The sequence below is a fragment of the Coffea eugenioides genome, chromosome 2 (genome assembly GCF_003713205.1).
Source record: "Coffea eugenioides isolate CCC68of chromosome 2, Ceug_1.0, whole genome shotgun sequence".
NCBI lineage: Eukaryota > Viridiplantae > Streptophyta > Magnoliopsida > Gentianales > Rubiaceae > Coffea > Coffea eugenioides.
Genome location: NC_040036.1, coordinates 17,475,096 through 17,492,058, shown reverse-complemented (window position 1 = coordinate 17,492,058; position 16,963 = coordinate 17,475,096). Strand labels below are relative to the sequence as shown.

The window sequence follows — 16,963 nt, the reverse complement described above, 5'->3', positions numbered from 1 at the left end:
GCATCTTTTAAAGATAAGAGGAAAATCATAGTTTACTCTAAAGAACGGCATATCAATTTATACAAATACTTTTCCGTTTAAAATTGGAAAGAAAAAAGGTGAAGGAGACACCCTTTCTTTTGTTGGAGCACTAAGTCTACGTTTAGTTAGTGGATTAATATAATTAAGTCGACACCAAAGTGCAATGGACCCTATGAACAAGCATTACGGAGTCCTTTGATTTGAACGCACTACTTCTCAACTTGTTCCAGCAACTAATTGATTGCAAATGTACACCAATTATGACACAAGTGCTAATCTTAATTGATTTAGTGTATATGTCATTTCTATAGATAGATGATTAATTCTGCATATACTTTTGTGTCTGTGTGTGTGTGTGTCTCTCTCTCTCTCTATATATATATATATATATTCTCAATTCACTGCACATCGATGAATCTAATCTTTTTGTACATTATATCTGGACACTAATTTATCATCTCTTCCCAATTTCTGATTCATAGTACCAAACCTAATTTGTCCTGAAGTCTGCACTTTTGACAATGTGTGCTTCTCTTACTATTCAAAGGTAAACCTAAAAATTCCTGACTCTGTCATCAGAGGACAAGACCCTCGGTTGGTTCATTAATCACCAGTGTTGATGCTGTACATGTAGATCATCATCACATTTCTAGCGGTTGTGAGTGCATGCGATCTTGATTGCCAGTGAAGAAACTGATTCACTGTCTTGATTTTATAATAATTGACCCCTTCTAAGTTCTAGCTCACACAGCCCTGCTCATAAACTTACGAGATGATATACCAGCAAAACTCAAACTATGGCTCTCAATTGCATTTCACTGGATAGGTAGCATGATTTGGCCTACCCCAACATAATCTCAAGACTTGGGGTACGTGCCCAAGCGGGGAAGGAAAAGCAATTATCTTGGTTGTAAAAATGGGAAGTTTTTATTTATTTATTTATTTAACAACCACTTTACGCAATATACATGTAATGCAAATCTGGGGAAGAAGGCCAATTATTGGATCTAGTGCTTCCACTTAAATGTATCCTGGAATAGCTGCAAGCCAACAATGGACGCAGGGATTGGAGACAATGGATGATGAATAGGGTTTTTAGTCCATGGTATAGTTACATCAATTAGGTTTGGTATAAAAAAAAGCTGTTGTGGACGAGTAGTGCTATCAATTATCCATAACGACAAAGACAACGCACCAAATACTCCTTGAAAGGACAGTGGTGGTGGACGATAAAGAGAACCACTATCACCTTAAAATATTCCAGTATTCTGCGTCTTTTCCTTAAAGCAGTTTTAGGACATGTAGCTCCCCTAAACTGCGTTAAATCTGTTCTGTTTATCCTTAACATTGATTTTGTAAACATTCTTCTTCTCATGTCATCGTTGCAACAGTTTTTTCGATACTCCGATTGAAGCACCGGTTGCTTCACCTGTTACACTTTGACTTTCATAAGAATACTGACACTGTGCATTCTTTTTTTTCCCAGTCGCTCGAAGCACAATATTTTCACATAGTTGACGGGAAATTTATTTACGCAACCAAAGGACCGTCTAAATAAAAAAGAGAAGAAGAAAATGAGAAGGCATTTGTATGGCAGCATGCTCGTAGAACCAAAAATTAGGCTAGTGTAGTTTTATCTGAATGGGTTGAAAAATATACACAGGAGACAATAAACCACTCAAATATGAAGCCAGTAATAGGTCGCACTTTCTATGCAGCTCACACATACATAATTTTGGTTCATAACAACAGCTAGCCTGGCTTGCATGATGATGTTGGAACCTGCAGCTGAGAGCTTTCATGGCGCAAACTGGTCTCCCTACTGTATATGGCCTTTGCACCCTGACAAGCAGTAAACAATTCTTAGTAATGTGGGCGTTAAGTGTGCGTGCGCGTGCGAGAGAGAGAATTTGCATCTAGTTCTTGTTTCCTTACTTAACCCTGATTCATGGAGCCCTTGCTTACGTAAATGTCAAACCATTGCCCTTCTACCACTCAATGATATACAATGAATAGCTTTTAATGCGCCACCAAAAGTTCGATACCACATTTTTCCAACAAAAGTTAATATCGAAGAGAGTCATCTTAATTGCATCAACGAACCAAATGCAATTTGCCATAAAATGGCATACAAAGTGATTTGAAGTTCCATACAACGCCTGATTTTAGCTAGTCTTTTCTTGTCAAGTCAATCAATCCTTCCAGAAGCTTTTCATTTTTTAAACACTTGTGCCATAAAAAAGGTAATCTTTTAGTCCTTCCATAAAATATTTTTTATGCTATTACCAGCGGATGATGCCTAATTTCAATTTTTGATCTTCATTTCATATATCAAAGGCGTTCAGCTATGTTTCTTATTCTCCAACTAATCCTCCATTCCCCTGCCTACTAACTGTTTTCTCCTATTCAGTTTTCTGTTGACCATGACTTACAATGCACAACTATTACCAGGAGTAAGGATCTACTAAAAGCAGGGGAGATGATGGAATCATATTATCCATGAATGAGATCTTGGGAAACTACACATACCTGGAAAATTGTCCCAAGCTTTTTCATAGCACTTGCACGCAACTTGAGAACATCCTTAGAAACACTAGGGTCTCGAAGCACCTGAAATCAACAGAACAGTAGCACACGGTTCATTTCAGAGACAAACTTAATACACTCGCATTCCAAATCGTAATGGACATAAATCGAACTCAAGTTACCAATATAAGGATGACAATTTCTAATGTATATTTTGGACCAATAGAGACATAAGAGCAGGATAGGATGAGAATAGCAACCCCAAGCCAGATATTACAACTAATCTGAAGCCATTCATTATCAATGAACTACACTGCATTACACTTCATTGGAATAAATTGCAAGATGACATACAGATTTACAATATGAAATGTGAACCTTGGCCAAATGGCCCAGAAGTGCTCTGCCAAATAATAGAAGGCTGGAACTTACAGCTTGACACACACGAGATAAAGTCATCTCAATATCTACCACATTTAGCTGCCAAAGGGAGTTAACCATTTCCTCCTTCTTCTCTTCATATGCTTTCATTACACTCTCTTCAGAAAGTTCTCCTTGGTTTGACTTCTTCAATTCCTCCTGCAGCAGAAGTAAATTCATGGCACCTAGAATCAGAAATAAAACTTGTCAGGACTGTCTCAAAGTTATCAAACAGTGTATTCTAAATGATGCTCAGAGCCATTACCTGAAGCTGCAATTACTTGCGATTTTATTCTATGTCCTTTATCTCTCACCCACTCTGCTAAAAATGGAACCTTCATATACCGCTTGTCCTTCCCAATTTCTCTTGCAGCCTGCCTGGTGTAGATATAACCGATTGTATGCAGCATAGGCTCACCGAAAGCTGAAAATTATTCAATTTGTGGCCATTAACAGTTTACAAAAGATTGGAGCATTCTAAAATCCCACTGGACAGCAGCAGACATGTCTAGTTCAATGCACATGATGCGACACCATTTAGTCAACCCCTCAAACAGATAACAATAAGAAAGATGACTGTTGTTCTTGCTGAAAAAACACCAATCTTCATAAAGAGAATATAGTTGCAATGTAATAGGTCTTTGCTAGGCCAGCAACTCTTAGAGCCTAAAGTCCTAACCTCAGATACTTCTAGGGCAACTTGGTCCTTCCAAACATCCTCAAAGCACTGTAAGACTAGCCTAGTAACTTATTAGAACCTCTAGCTTAAAATGGTTAAAACCATGTCGAAAAAAGTACAATACTTAAGATCTTATTAGCCACTCAGATCCTATCCAGACATCAAATGTGAGACAAATAGTTGGTGCATGACAAAAGCGCAAATCAATCCCCAATAAATATATACTTTTATTAATTTTTTTTTAAAGAGGATCAACAGTGGCCCCTCACTCACCGTCGTGATAACTCGAAGCCATGACCTCTCGGTTACAAGTGAAGCATTTTACCAACTAGGCCATGCTTCGTTGTCAAAAAGAAATACTTAAGTTAACTAGACACTATGGCAGTGAGATGTCATTAATTTACAAAGGCATTAATCAATTCAACAAGTACAGCTTCTGAAGATCAAATGAGGCATTATAACTGTAAACAGTCAAAAATGCCAGCGATGCCTAAACACAAGTGCCATGAGCAAATTCAACCCAAAAGGAAGATAGGTTCAACAATTTGACCTTGTGCAAAATCTACATCACACCTAAATTCATAGTTCCTTGAGTGCCCAAAGTTCTACATTTGGACTAGGACATGTAATTCAGAGGGCTATAATTCAACTGCTTTCAGTTCTTCTTAAGGCTACATGATGCTGAACTGCAGAGAAACTTAACAAGTTACAATGTTCCATTACTGTAAATTATCTCATATACAGCATGTGTCAGGCTGTGAACCTGAAAAAGAAATTTGACAAACAAAATGACAAATCTAAAAGAAATGAAAACACATGTCAACACATGACACTGATACACATTCACGCTTAATTCAATTCAAAAACATTGAACTCCTGAAGGAACAGAACATAATCTCTAGTAATAACAGGGTCAGACTTTGCAGAAGATCATAACAGAAAACTTCTCCTATTTTTCAACAAATGGAAACATCAAGGGAACCATTAGGAGACAATAACAAAGTGCTCAGTTTGTTTATGGTGAAATGAACCTCATGAAAAATAGTTAAACATGACCTGGGTTGTGCAACAGAATTTGTCCAATTTCAGTACACGTGTATAATTCTTGAAGCATCTTAAATATAATAGATGGATTTGTTCACAAGATCATTAGTCACTACGTAGATTTCATGCTTACACATTTAGACTTGGATAGGACAGTTACTAACCAAATTCACATTTCTCATCTAGCTGTCAAGAGTCAATGTACTTGATTGCGTTATAGTACAACAGAAAGCTGAGTTCTAAAGTGATTAAAAGTTCCTCATGCATAGCAAAATGTTCATATCAACACCTGAAAGTCATACCAGCATGAGAAAGACGACGAGCTTCTGCTTTTGCCCATTCCACAAACTCATTGGTTCGACCTTCAACAAAGGGTTGCAGACGATCTTTCAAATTTCCTATGAGCTTCTCTTCTCTTTCCTTTTGTAATGCCTGGGCATGAGCACTTAAATTGCAGTAAAGCACTTGTAATACACTGAGATTTCGTACAATCCCAAGAAGGAATAGAAGTATAAGAACACAGTCAGCATCTTGACAATTGCAATTACCTTTAACTTTTCCTGAATTTTCTGAGTGCGCACATCAGGATTTTCTGAGTTATCATCAATTTCAACCCCTGCCAAAGAAGCCAATCGGAGTTGTCCCACATAATCTTCAAAGAAGTCACTCCCAAATTGCATGCCAAACACAGTTGCAGGGTCCACCATGGTGTCTCTAAGCAAATGGAAACAGATGACAAAGGCTAAGAAACCTTTCTAATTTGTTACAGAAGAAAGTAAATGACAATAATGGCCTTTTCAATGACAATATCTACAGAAGATAAATTCACAAAACTTTATGCCATCATATGCATTTAACAAGTTTCAATATGCCTCAGAAAAGTGCAAGCACATACTGCGCTACTCCATCTTTTCCATATTTGTTGTACGTTTCACGCTTTGCTGGGTCACTCAATACCTGATATGCCTCTCCAAGTACCTTCAAAGATGATTTCAACAAATTAGTTCCCAGTGGCAAATTAGTCTCAAATTTGATTAAGCTTTTACTGTCCAAACAATGAAACAATATTAAAGAGTAAAATGTTCAAGGAAATAGTTATTCACCCAAACAAGACTTTCGATTGCTAAAAATAAGAGCTATTTGCACAAAAATAATAGCAGCATTGTGGTCAACAAGCATTTTGGAAGGGTTCTGGCTTATCTAATTAGACTGAATTCTCGAATCATATAGATAGAACTATTTACCTGGAAATTATGAGCAGCCTTGGGGTCGTTGGGATTTTTGTCTGGGTGCACTACCCTTGCCTGACACAGGTAAAAAAAAATCGGACAATGAGTAAGTTGTCAACAGCCATAGGAGTATTCTCTACTGTCAAGTTTGGCATGGAACAAAAACATAGCAACATTTCCAGAATGAATATAGCTTAAATCAAAACTTGATTTTTTTCTGTAGTGGTAATTATAGCATATTATCTTAATAGTATTACTAATTACTCATGAAAAGCTCACATTACCATAAAGGTCTCACCTTTAGGTAGTATGCTTTCTTAATCTCAGAAGGGGATGCATCCATACTGACACCCAAGATATCATAGTACTCAGTTTCCTTCACCATAGCTCAGAAAGAAGCTCTTATTACCTTCTCAATTACTCAACTGAGAAAAGAAAAGAAAACCCAATTACACAACAAATCAAGCACAAATGAAACAACAGTTTCCATGGCTTGCAACACTGGCATATTGGTTAGGCCTAGGGTTATTTGGTTGTACAAAAAGACGTACTGAAATTGCTGAAGGCCGCCCTCAAAAATATATGTATATAACAGGTATCCAAGAGATAAAAAGACGTAAAGCAGAATATTTCCCACATGACTAGTAAATAAAGAGCATAAACTTAGCTCTGATGAAATCAGAAAGAGATCAGAGCTGAATCATACATGCAAGAAACAAAATAGAGAACAATTAGACACGTAACTAAAATGATGAAACTCAGAATTAACAAAATAATAAAATACGCCAATTTCGAAATGGACAGCAAAACTAACCAGACAAAAACAGGAACGGACCCCAGATGCAATTTTGCAATGTAAATTGCGTTTCAGTTAAGACAACTAGCTCAAATATAAAATATAGCTGTGAAGAATGATGGGAAATTGAAGCTTAGAGATTCGACAAACAATTACAGTGATAGATAGAAGGGGAGATGGCGACAGCCTTACTTGGTTGTTTGTAATGATTGATTCCCACTGTCTCCCGGACGTTTGCTGAATGAAAAAATAAAACGAGAAAGAAGAAAAACAACAATATATGGTCTTAATTTGCTCTGGACACAAATATACCTCGCCTGTGATTTTTCCCAGTAGCAGTTCTATAATTGGGTCCTGGGATCCTACAAGGGAGAGACAAGAAGTTTTCTCATGAACACGGGCACGTCCTCCATAAAATTCTCGAATCTCGATATTATACATGTAGTAATAGATATTAATTATTAGATACCGTGCAACTCTGACAGCAGCAGTACGTGTTTCTTAACCGCGTAGCGGGCACCCAATAACGGATATCCAAGGGGTGAAAATGCTACAGAGTGATGGACCGTCTCTAGAAGATGCCTTAGGCCCCGGAACAAATACGGCTGGTTAGTTGGTGCCAATGTATCATGTTCAAATTGGAAATGAAGTTCATTTTGTGGAATTGTTCTTTTTTTTTTTTGATAAAGATTTGTTTGTATTAGACTTAAATGGTAATTTCAAAAGATTCTATTAGAGTAAGAGTTTTATTCTTATTATTATCTCCTATCAACTTTTTGTTTTTTGTCTCGCTCTCTTGATATCAGTTAGAACGCATTTAGTAAGCGAGTTTCATACTAAGCTAGTCATTTGTGATAATTATAATTTGGTTAAAATTAATCGAAATGAGTTAATGGGTATGATAATCCCATTCTATGGATTTTGTGACCAACTACTTTTAGTAGGGAATTAAATTGTATCTACCTATCGATATTTTAATTAAAAATAAAAAAGATAAAGAAATACTCGAAGAAATTAAGAAAGTGGGGAAAATATAGAAGAGAAAGGATTACAATAAAAAGGGAAAAATATATAAAACCTATACTTAAATTTTAGGTACCAAACATTCTATATGTTTCAAGAAAAACCAAATACCATTAACTAGTTAATTATAATTATAGTGACCTTGATGAACATTTATCAAAAGGCTCCAGATCAGTTATTGAATGCGACAGTCTAACCCTAATAAATGTTTAGAATAACCATTCCACTAGGTGGTAATAATCAGATGCAAAAAAATAAAAAAAAATTAAAAAAAAGTGAAAGCCCTCGACAGCAGAAATATATGACAAAGGAGTTTGATGTCATTTGACATGGAATTCCTACGTACCAGAATACATCACTATCTGCTATTTGCATTTCCAATTATGTTGAAAATGGGTAAGAATTTTATTCAAGTGATATGATTGTTTTTAACTGTTCTTTGTTTTTTTTTTTTTTTGTTTGGTGTCCACAATTATTTTAGGCTTCCGATAAAGAAAGGGCAAATGAGAAATCTCTACATTCAAGACCTCTATGGAGGCATGAGTTGTGGTTGAATGATTTGAGTGATTAAATTCACCCCAATTTGACATTCATAAATACTTTCTTAGCAGTTTAATTTTTTTTTTTCAAACGATAACAGATTTTGGGCAGTTTAATTGATAAAACACTTTTGTTATGGACGGGTTACGAGTTTGAATCATCACATTATTGGTTGAAGTTGTTGGGCACTTTTTTTTTATTTTTTAGGGGAGCTTACATATAGGGCTAAAGTTGAATCAAGTAACTCGTGAGTTCGCTCGAGCTCGAGCTCGGTTGATCAAGCTCGATCTCGAGCTCGAACTGCTCGTTAGAGCTATCGAGTCGAGTTCGATCTTGGAAATATAATACTCGAGAGTTCGACGAGCTCTATCGAGTTTTTTATAATATATATTTTAATTTTTATTATTGTGAAATGTCAATAATATCCTTTTTTTTACTCGGACAGCACACCTACAGTTACATAGATGAATAATGGTCGTTCCCGCGCGTTGAAGGCTCGGGCCTAGAAGACTTATTATTGGCCCACTTTCAAAACATCTGCAAATCCTTCCCGCGCGCTGAAGGGTCAGTGCCCCCAGCCGGGCAGCCGTAAAACAAAAGCATTCCCGTCGGCAGCTGCCATCCTGAAGCTGTTAGCATACTGTCTACCGCCCTCCGAGGCTCCATTTCCAAGTACAATAACATGGAAATCGCTACTATGGCTCAAGCTCTGCAGCTCCATGCCCAAGTCCTCAAGTCTGGCTGCCAAAACCATAATCCCAGTACTGAACAAACCCAGCAAACCCTCCACTCCCAGCAGAACCTCAGCAAGCTCTTTACCTTCTCAGCTCTCTCGCCCTCAGGTAGCTTGTCCTACGCCCGCCTTATCCTTAATTCCCTCCAAACCCCGAATTCTTATTACTATAACACCATGATTCGAGCCTATTCCGACTTAACCCACCCTGCCCAAGCCATTAGCCTATTTTTAGCAATGCAGAATCCGCCATCTCCTAGCACACCTCGACCGGATAAGTTCACTTTTCCCTTTGTCCTCAAAGCTTGCTCCAAATTACGTAAAATCCCTCTTGGAGAACAACTCCACGGACTAGTCTGGAAGTTGGGTTTTGGGCCGGATATGCATATAAGCAATGCATTGATTCATATGTATTCAGCTGGTGGTGTTCCGGACCTTGCGTTCAAGGTGTTTGATAAAATGCTCGAGAGAGATGTGGTGTCTTGGACTTCTATAATCGATGGGCTTGTGGATAATGATAAACCCGTTAAAGCTATAGCTTTGTTTGAGCACATGTTGGAAAATGACGTTGAATTTAATGAAGCAACGGTTGTTTCGGTTCTTAGAGCTTGTGCTGATACTGGTGCTCTTAGTATGGGTAGAAAAGTTCATGATTTGGTTAAGGAGAAGAAGCTTATTAGTTTGAACGGTAAGGTAAGCACGACTCTCATAGACATGTATGCGAAATGTGGGTGCATAGATGGTGCGAAGGAGGCATTTTCTGAAACAGTGAACAAAGATGTTGTTACATGGACTGCAATGATTGCTGGCCTTGCCATTCATGGGCAGTGTAAAGAGGCTACGGAATTGTTTGATAAGATGAAGGGTCTTGAGATAAAGCCAGATGAGAGGACATTGACTGCGCTTTTATCGGCTTATAGGAATGGGCATATGGTGAGTGAAGGCTTGGCTTGCTTCAGAACTATGAAGAAGAAGTATAAGATCAGGCCTAAAATGCAGCATTATGGTTGTGTTATAGACATGCTTGTTCAAGTTGGGCATTTAGAAAATGCTGAGACATTTATGAATAAGATTCCTGTTGAACCAGATGCTGTCCTTTGGAGGAGCTTGATAAGGGCCTGTCAAATTCATGGAGATGTAGAGAGGGGTGAACGTCTGATGAAGCATTTTGAACTATTGAAATTGGATTCCAATGACTCTGGAGCTTATGTTGTTCACCAGAATATCCGTGTGTCTGAGGGTAAATGGAAGGAGAATGGCAAAACAAGAGCATTGACCAATCGAAAAAAACTTCTGAGGGCCTCAGGGTATAGTAGAATGGAGATCAACGGTGAAATTTATGAATTTACCACTGGTGAACTGGGGCATCTTGAAGTGGAAGAAATTATTGGGAAAATGGGCGAAATAGCATTGAACTTGAGCTGTGAAGGTTATGATCCAAAACACTCAGATCTGTCACTTGATGATGAGGAGAAAGCCTTTGAACTATTTCACCACAGCGAGAAACTTGCGGTTTCATTTGGCCTGATTAAAACCAGCCCAGGAACCTCCATAAGAATTGTAAAAAATTTCCGGCCTTGTGAGGATTGCCATTCTTTCATGAAAATACTGTCAAAGATTTATCAAAGAGATATATTTCTTAGGGATCATGTACGATTCCACCATTTCAGGAATGGAGAATGTTCTTGTGGGAACTTTTGGTAATAACAGTGCCTGTGGGCAAAGGTTTGCTCATGGAGAGTGATGTTCTCCGGATGAAGCGTCATGAGGATTATGCATGTTTAAAGTCATTGGTCTATAAATCAATGGTTTAACTGGTGCAGTTCTACATCAATCGAGCTATTGTGCTCTCTAGGCATAATCCACAGCAGTATGCTGATGCTTGGTCGAAACTCTCTAGGTTCTGGAAACAGGTGACGGTATTACCTAAGCTTAGTCTTCTTCAACGGAAAGTTGGTCTGCTGCATCGGTCAGTTATATAGCTATTCAGGAAGCAGAAACCTGCTAAGATAGTCCTTGCCATCGAATGTTGTTTTGCACCATTACGGATTTGTGTTTGTAGAAAAAGAAAACCATCATTTTTTTCTTTATTTCATTGACCATCTGGAGTCTTGATAGCTAGCCAAAACACGGAAAGAGTATAATGTATAATGTTCTTGTTTACCTAGAGACTGAAATTCATTATTACACCAGACCAGAAAGAGTGAGAGCAGAGTTTGCTTCTTCCGGCCAAGTTATCATTTATAATGATCGACGGTTGAAGGTTTTTTCATCCTTTGCGCATGCCAATTTGACTTTTGACCAAAAAATCTCCAGCATTTCAAATCAAGCAGCAATAATATCGATTTAAAATGATCCCATCTGATTACCAGATTTGCTGATTCGAGGTAAGTTCGTGCAGGTTTAGATAGAATACCAGTTTTACTTTGTGGCTCACGCAGTAATATCTTGATAGCATGACTCCCAGCCAGAGCCCCTGGAGTTAGTAGCAAAATAATATATTTGGGGAAAGATCTATGTGTGTTTGGATAGAGTATTATTTGCGTGCGGAAAAAAAACCAGTTCCACTATACAGCATGGATGAAAGGTCTCCATTTTTTGTCCAATCTTTGCTTTAAAGAAGTTAAAAAAACTAGTGGAGTACATTACTCTAGAGCTTTCTCCACTAATCAATTAGCAAATGAACCTAAGGCTCTCTTCATTGACCCAGTGGTGATTAACAATTAGGGGAGTGGGTTCCCCAGTGTCATTAGTCAAATTTTCCAAGCCAAGACTCCTTAAACAAATCGCTAAACAAACAAAGCAAACTGTTACTGTCCACTTTCTGTTGCTTTTCAGTGAATTATTCAAGAGCATGGCTGGCCATATGCTTTCACAATCTCATTTCATAATTAGTCGTACCAACTTTTTTTTTAATATACAATTAACACAGGACAATTCGTGACATCATCCGCCCACCTTTAAGATTTTTATAAAATTCATTCTTGCACTAGTGGTAGAAGATAGCCATCTTTCCTTATTTCAGCAACGCCTTTTTAGCAATTGTTCTTTTCTTTTTTTCCTAAACAAATTAGTGGCAGAAGAAATTCTTCTTTGCTGGCAACCATCTCAGCATAAAATACAGGCCACTCTGTCTGTCTACATGCCGAGATAGAGTAGTTTTCAATTGGTTCAAAGCAAAATGAATTTCATCACATGTTTGGGAATTTTAGTCACTGTCGCCTTTTGCCTTTTTTTTTTTTTTTTTTTCCCCCAAGTCAAGAGTCGACACCCTGCTTAAGAATTTGCATTTGTCTTGAGTTCCTTCCAGTTCCATTTTTACGCTACTATTATATAGTCTCGTTAATGTGCATTATTAGGTAAAGAAGTCCAAAACGATGATGCTCGTGGCTTGGAACCTTCCAATCCATCATATTCGCTTATATCATGGCATCACCGTTTTATTACTAATATAAAAAGATAGATAAATTATTGTAGGAATTTGTACCTATTAATTGTGAGAATATATGGTGGATCAATATATAGAGGGAAAAGATCCCATGCTCAAAGCTCAGATTTTGTTTCGCTTGGCATTTGAAGAGAATAAATAATACTTTGCGTTAATCTTCTAGTAATGGTCAAAGATAGAGTAGCCATCGAATTTACTTTTTCCTCAACTCAACTGAAAGATGTCATATTCCCATGCATGGAATGAAATTAATAGCAGCCATGCCCACTTATGATGCTTATTCCTTGTCTCGCCACCATTTACCTCTTTTCTTCTTCTTCTTCTTCTGCGTACTACTACAAGATATTATACATTCAAATGGCTGTAAAGCGCAATTGCTTGTTAAATGGCTTTTTGCAAAGGAGCTGCTGTCATCTTTTTCTTTAATTGCCACTTGTTTTCGAATTTCTCTTCGGAAATTCCTTACATATTCATCATCCCATCTATATATATATATATATGTATGTATGTATATATTCTACCGTATTTTCCTCTACCTAGATCATCGATGTCAATTTAGGCACCAAAACCAGTGGCACAGGATACTGTGTAATTAACTGCATGCATACTCTATTAACCTTGACTGGTCGAGAGGACATCTTGGTGGTGACTTTCTTTCATCAGAGAAGGAGGCTAGCTACTTTTCACCATGACTGACCATCTTATTAAATACCGAAAAAATTAAACGAGTTTATGGAAAAAGTTGATGGCAAATGAGCTTACGGAACTGTGATTTCAAGGGTTAGAGTGCGACAAGATGATGACTTCCATTTGTCTGGTTGCAGGAATTTGTTTCCACACGGATGGATGATGGATGAAAATTGTGGCAAAGGCATCAATATAAGACAAGTGGGTTGATGGCATTTCACTGTGCTAACTTTAATTATTTCTACACGGATGGATGGATTGTTGTTTTCTTTACTGGAGATGGAGCTACAAAAGTTGTTGGAATCTAAAGGATTACCGCCCCTCCTGTTTCTCTGCCAAATCAACTTGCACCCCATCTCCTCCTTGGCCACTTTCTTGTTTCTTCACATGAGAGCAGGAGCTTCTTTTTTCCTTTTGTGATTTGGCAAATCTACTTGTACTTTTGATGATCTTTTGCATCTTATTGAAGGATTGATTTCACCGTAACACCTTCGGTGAGAGTTAATTATCACCATCATTCATGCGTGATTTTCAAGAATCTGTATAGTACTCTCAAACGAACAACAATATTAACACTTGAGCAACTTCCATGTTTTTCCCTCTCTTCTACTACTTGGAAAAGCAACACTACTACTGTACTAGTATAAATACTCATGCTACGCACGGTACTGACATTATTGAAAAAATGAAAATAAAAGGGTAAATTAAAAAAGGTTAAAAAATTATACTAACACAATTAAAATATAATATCTGTCTAACAATAGTTTGAAATATAATAGAATGTGTATATTATTCAAAAATATGATAGAATATGTATTTCTTTCTTTCAGAAAAATTTTCGGGTTAAAATAATACACTACTAATGTGGTACTTGATCTGGGATTATTTTATTCTACGTCGTACACGAGAATAATTAAATTTCCCAAAACAGCCAATCAATCACGTCCCCTCCACCAAAACCCTCCTGTGAATAAATTTCAGCTAAAAGCTAACAAGAGATCTATATGTATTCTGATTTGAGCGTCCCGCTCTATTATATTTAATCGTGAATACACCTTGCATCTGTACTTGTACTGCTAATATTAATAATAATTGAGTGTGTTTGGACAGGAGATTATTTAAAATAATTTTTTTGCTATAAAATATTTTTGTGTAGATAATTTGTTATTCGAACACGTTCATTGTTCCCCTGCACGTGCAACTAGCGGCGAATTTGTGCCCGCTGCTTACCCCGTTCCAAATTTGACCATATGCGATTTGTGGGTATACGTCGTTTCATTTTGGCCGCTCGTTTCTTTGCTCCGTTGGTAATTCATCGGGTTGCCAAGTGTGAAGTACCTACATCAATAGTTACATTTCTTTGGATTGCCTTATTTTTCAAAAAAAAAAAAAAATTACGTTTTCGTGAACGTATTATTACTCAACTATTTCTTTATTTCACGTATATCAAATAGCTATGGTACATTTTTTTTAACATGAATTTCAAAAAATAGTAATCCAAACGAGCTCTCAGAAAGTTGCACTCCATCCCTATTCGTGTTTTTCTTGGATGAAGATTAAGAAGAAACTTTTGCCGCTGCGTCATCATTACATTCTAAGAGATCTTTTGGAATGCTATTTTTAAAAGTTCTTGTAAAAAAATATATATATATATAATGTAGTAATTTGATATATGGAAGGTCAAAAATTGATTGAGAAATGTATTTACAAAAAACGCAAAAGTTTTACCGGAAAAAATCACAATCCAAAAAGATTCTTGATGTTATGGTTCAAATACCCCCCAATAATACAGAAGTTGGTGCAAGTACATTGAATTTGCGTTCAAGATACTTTCTCCAAATTTCTGAAAATTGTCAAGCACGTTTCTCTTTCCTGGTCGGAAAAATCTTCTTCCCTTTGGTAAAAATTAGGATAAGTCTCTCATATATGTCCAACAATCGACATGAAACGGCTGCTGACCAAGAGAATTCCGCGAGATTTCAGAACTTCGTGGCCCCAAGGCGGACAAGATCATCAAATTGAAGCCATCTTTTCTAACTCCACTTGATTCGAGACTCCGAGGATCAACACCATAATAAATCAAGCAGCCTCATAAGATTGGTGGATTGTCATTGTCCAACCATTCAAGGAAATAAATCTACTCCCGATATTTGTCACTCAAACCCATAATGTCTCACTCCGTAGTGCCGTTTCCCAGTTCATCTCTATTCTCAGTACCAGTAAAATGAATGACTCCGCCATCATTCGAGTGCCGCTTCCAATTGCCAGAAGCGGCTTCCGTTTTGTATATTTTCTAACAATAATCAGTTTACTTGCTGTACAAAGGTGAATTGGTAGGCAAGAGGTTGTGTTTAAGAACTCATCAATTATATTGGACTGACAAAAATATTATTGTGAATAAAACACACAAATAAAAGTTGGACAAAACAAAACTAGATTGGAAGGGAAAAGCATCACTAGTTTACAGACAAGAGAGAGTAATTGCTAATTACACTGGACAAGGTTCCTGAGCCACACCTGAAAAGATATAACTATAACCATAACCAAATCCCTCTATGCTTTATTCCTAGTAATTGCTGATAGTTGGAAGTCTAATTAAGACTGGATCCATATTAATTTAATCCCCTCTAGACGCCAAAAAAAAGTCTTTCAATTGGGAGGTCAGCCAGTGCACGCTCAGTAGTGGAGCATGTTTGCTGAGGGCATAAGAGGCTGCTGCTGGTTCAGATAGAGATGATTCCAATAATTGTTCAAGAATCCATCCGCAGATTCACCAAATCCATAAGAACCCTCAGCAGCCAAACCACCAGTACAGACATTCAAGAATTCAATGATCTCGTTGAGGGACTGCAATCTGTGGCTGAGCTCAGCCACCTGAGCCCTGAGGACAGAATTTTCAGCCTCAACATTCAGATACTGCTGGGTGGTTACGTTCATGCTCGTGATGATTTGGTTATTTTCCTTTCTGAGCTCAGCAACTTGGGCCATCAGGTCATCTATATGCTTCTGTTTCCTCATTCGCGACCGCCTTGCGGATTCGCGATTCGAGATCATTCTCTTTCTTTTTCTCTGATCCATCAAGTGCTGAAGATCTTCCTCAGAACCTGAGTTCTGAAACCCAGATGACCCTGAAGATGTCCCACTGCCACTAGAGGAAGCCATGCATGTAATTTTTTCCACAAAATTCTTCTTCCTTTTTTTTTTTTTTTTTTAATTATACAAAAGCTCGATCGATTAGCAGATTATTAATGAGGGATAACTAAAATCTAGCAGGACCCAGATAGCTATTGTTCACCAGAAAACACACCCAGATATTTATATAGTTATATTTAAAGAAGAAAAGGAAATATTGATATAGATGTATAACTCTAGCTATTGGGAAAAGAAGACAAAAATCATGAAATGTAGTAGAACCAGTAGAGGAAGACAACTGAGAAGGATTGAACTAAATGGGTCCTGCGCCTGTATGTGGAATTTATCATACACCCGGAAAGGAAGAGTTCACTGAGAATTGCAGACATGAATTTCAAAGATCAAGAACAAAAGATTGAGCATTAAGCTTGTTTTGAAGAAAAAACAGGGGGATGATGCTAGAGAACAACGGTGAAGCTGGCCGCCGCAGCTGGCAACTCAAGAAAGAAACCCACTACCCGGATAGACAAAATCTTGAAATGGGTGTCGGACTTATTGACCCAGAAATTAACCTATATGTTGAAACTAATGGGCAGAGAGAAGTGACGCTAGCTAAAGGGTGTTAAGCCAAGGAAAAGAGGAAAGGGAGGAGAAAGGGGAGGTTACAATGCGCTTGTTAAGGGGA

General features: G+C 37.5%; 3 protein-coding genes across 4 annotated transcripts; 1 reads left to right on the top strand and 2 right to left on the bottom strand.

Moving 5' to 3' along the window:
• Positions 1 to 1,626: 1,626 nt before the first annotated feature.
• Positions 1,627 to 7,148, bottom strand: LOC113763657 (chaperone protein dnaJ 10-like). 2 transcript variants are annotated; one of them, XM_027307539.1, is made up of 10 exons: positions 6,908 to 7,148; positions 6,218 to 6,344; positions 5,935 to 5,994; positions 5,586 to 5,668; positions 5,239 to 5,404; positions 4,993 to 5,122; positions 3,233 to 3,391; positions 2,980 to 3,152; positions 2,551 to 2,631; positions 1,627 to 1,863 (listed from the first exon to the last, which is right to left on the bottom strand). In XM_027307539.1, exons 2-10 carry the CDS (start codon positions 6,302 to 6,304, stop codon positions 1,774 to 1,776), a joined length of 1,029 nt encoding a protein of 342 aa, XP_027163340.1. In that variant the 5' UTR covers positions 6,305 to 6,344; positions 6,908 to 7,148; the 3' UTR covers positions 1,627 to 1,773. The 2 variants fall into 2 exon arrangements, with proteins under 2 accessions (XP_027163340.1, XP_027163341.1); XM_027307540.1 differs by lacking the exon at positions 6,908 to 7,148 and adding an exon at positions 6,734 to 6,810.
• A 1,787-nt stretch (positions 7,149 to 8,935) lies between these two features.
• LOC113763493 (pentatricopeptide repeat-containing protein At4g21065-like) lies at positions 8,936 to 11,193 on the top strand. Its single transcript, XM_027307320.1, has one exon. It carries the CDS (start codon positions 8,961 to 8,963, stop codon positions 10,713 to 10,715), a length of 1,755 nt encoding a protein of 584 aa, XP_027163121.1. The 5' UTR covers positions 8,936 to 8,960; the 3' UTR covers positions 10,716 to 11,193.
• A 4,333-nt stretch (positions 11,194 to 15,526) lies between these two features.
• Positions 15,527 to 16,963, bottom strand: LOC113761148 (bZIP transcription factor 11-like). The gene has a single exon (XM_027304007.1). It carries the CDS (start codon positions 16,306 to 16,308, stop codon positions 15,823 to 15,825), a length of 486 nt encoding a protein of 161 aa, XP_027159808.1. The 5' UTR covers positions 16,309 to 16,963; the 3' UTR covers positions 15,527 to 15,822.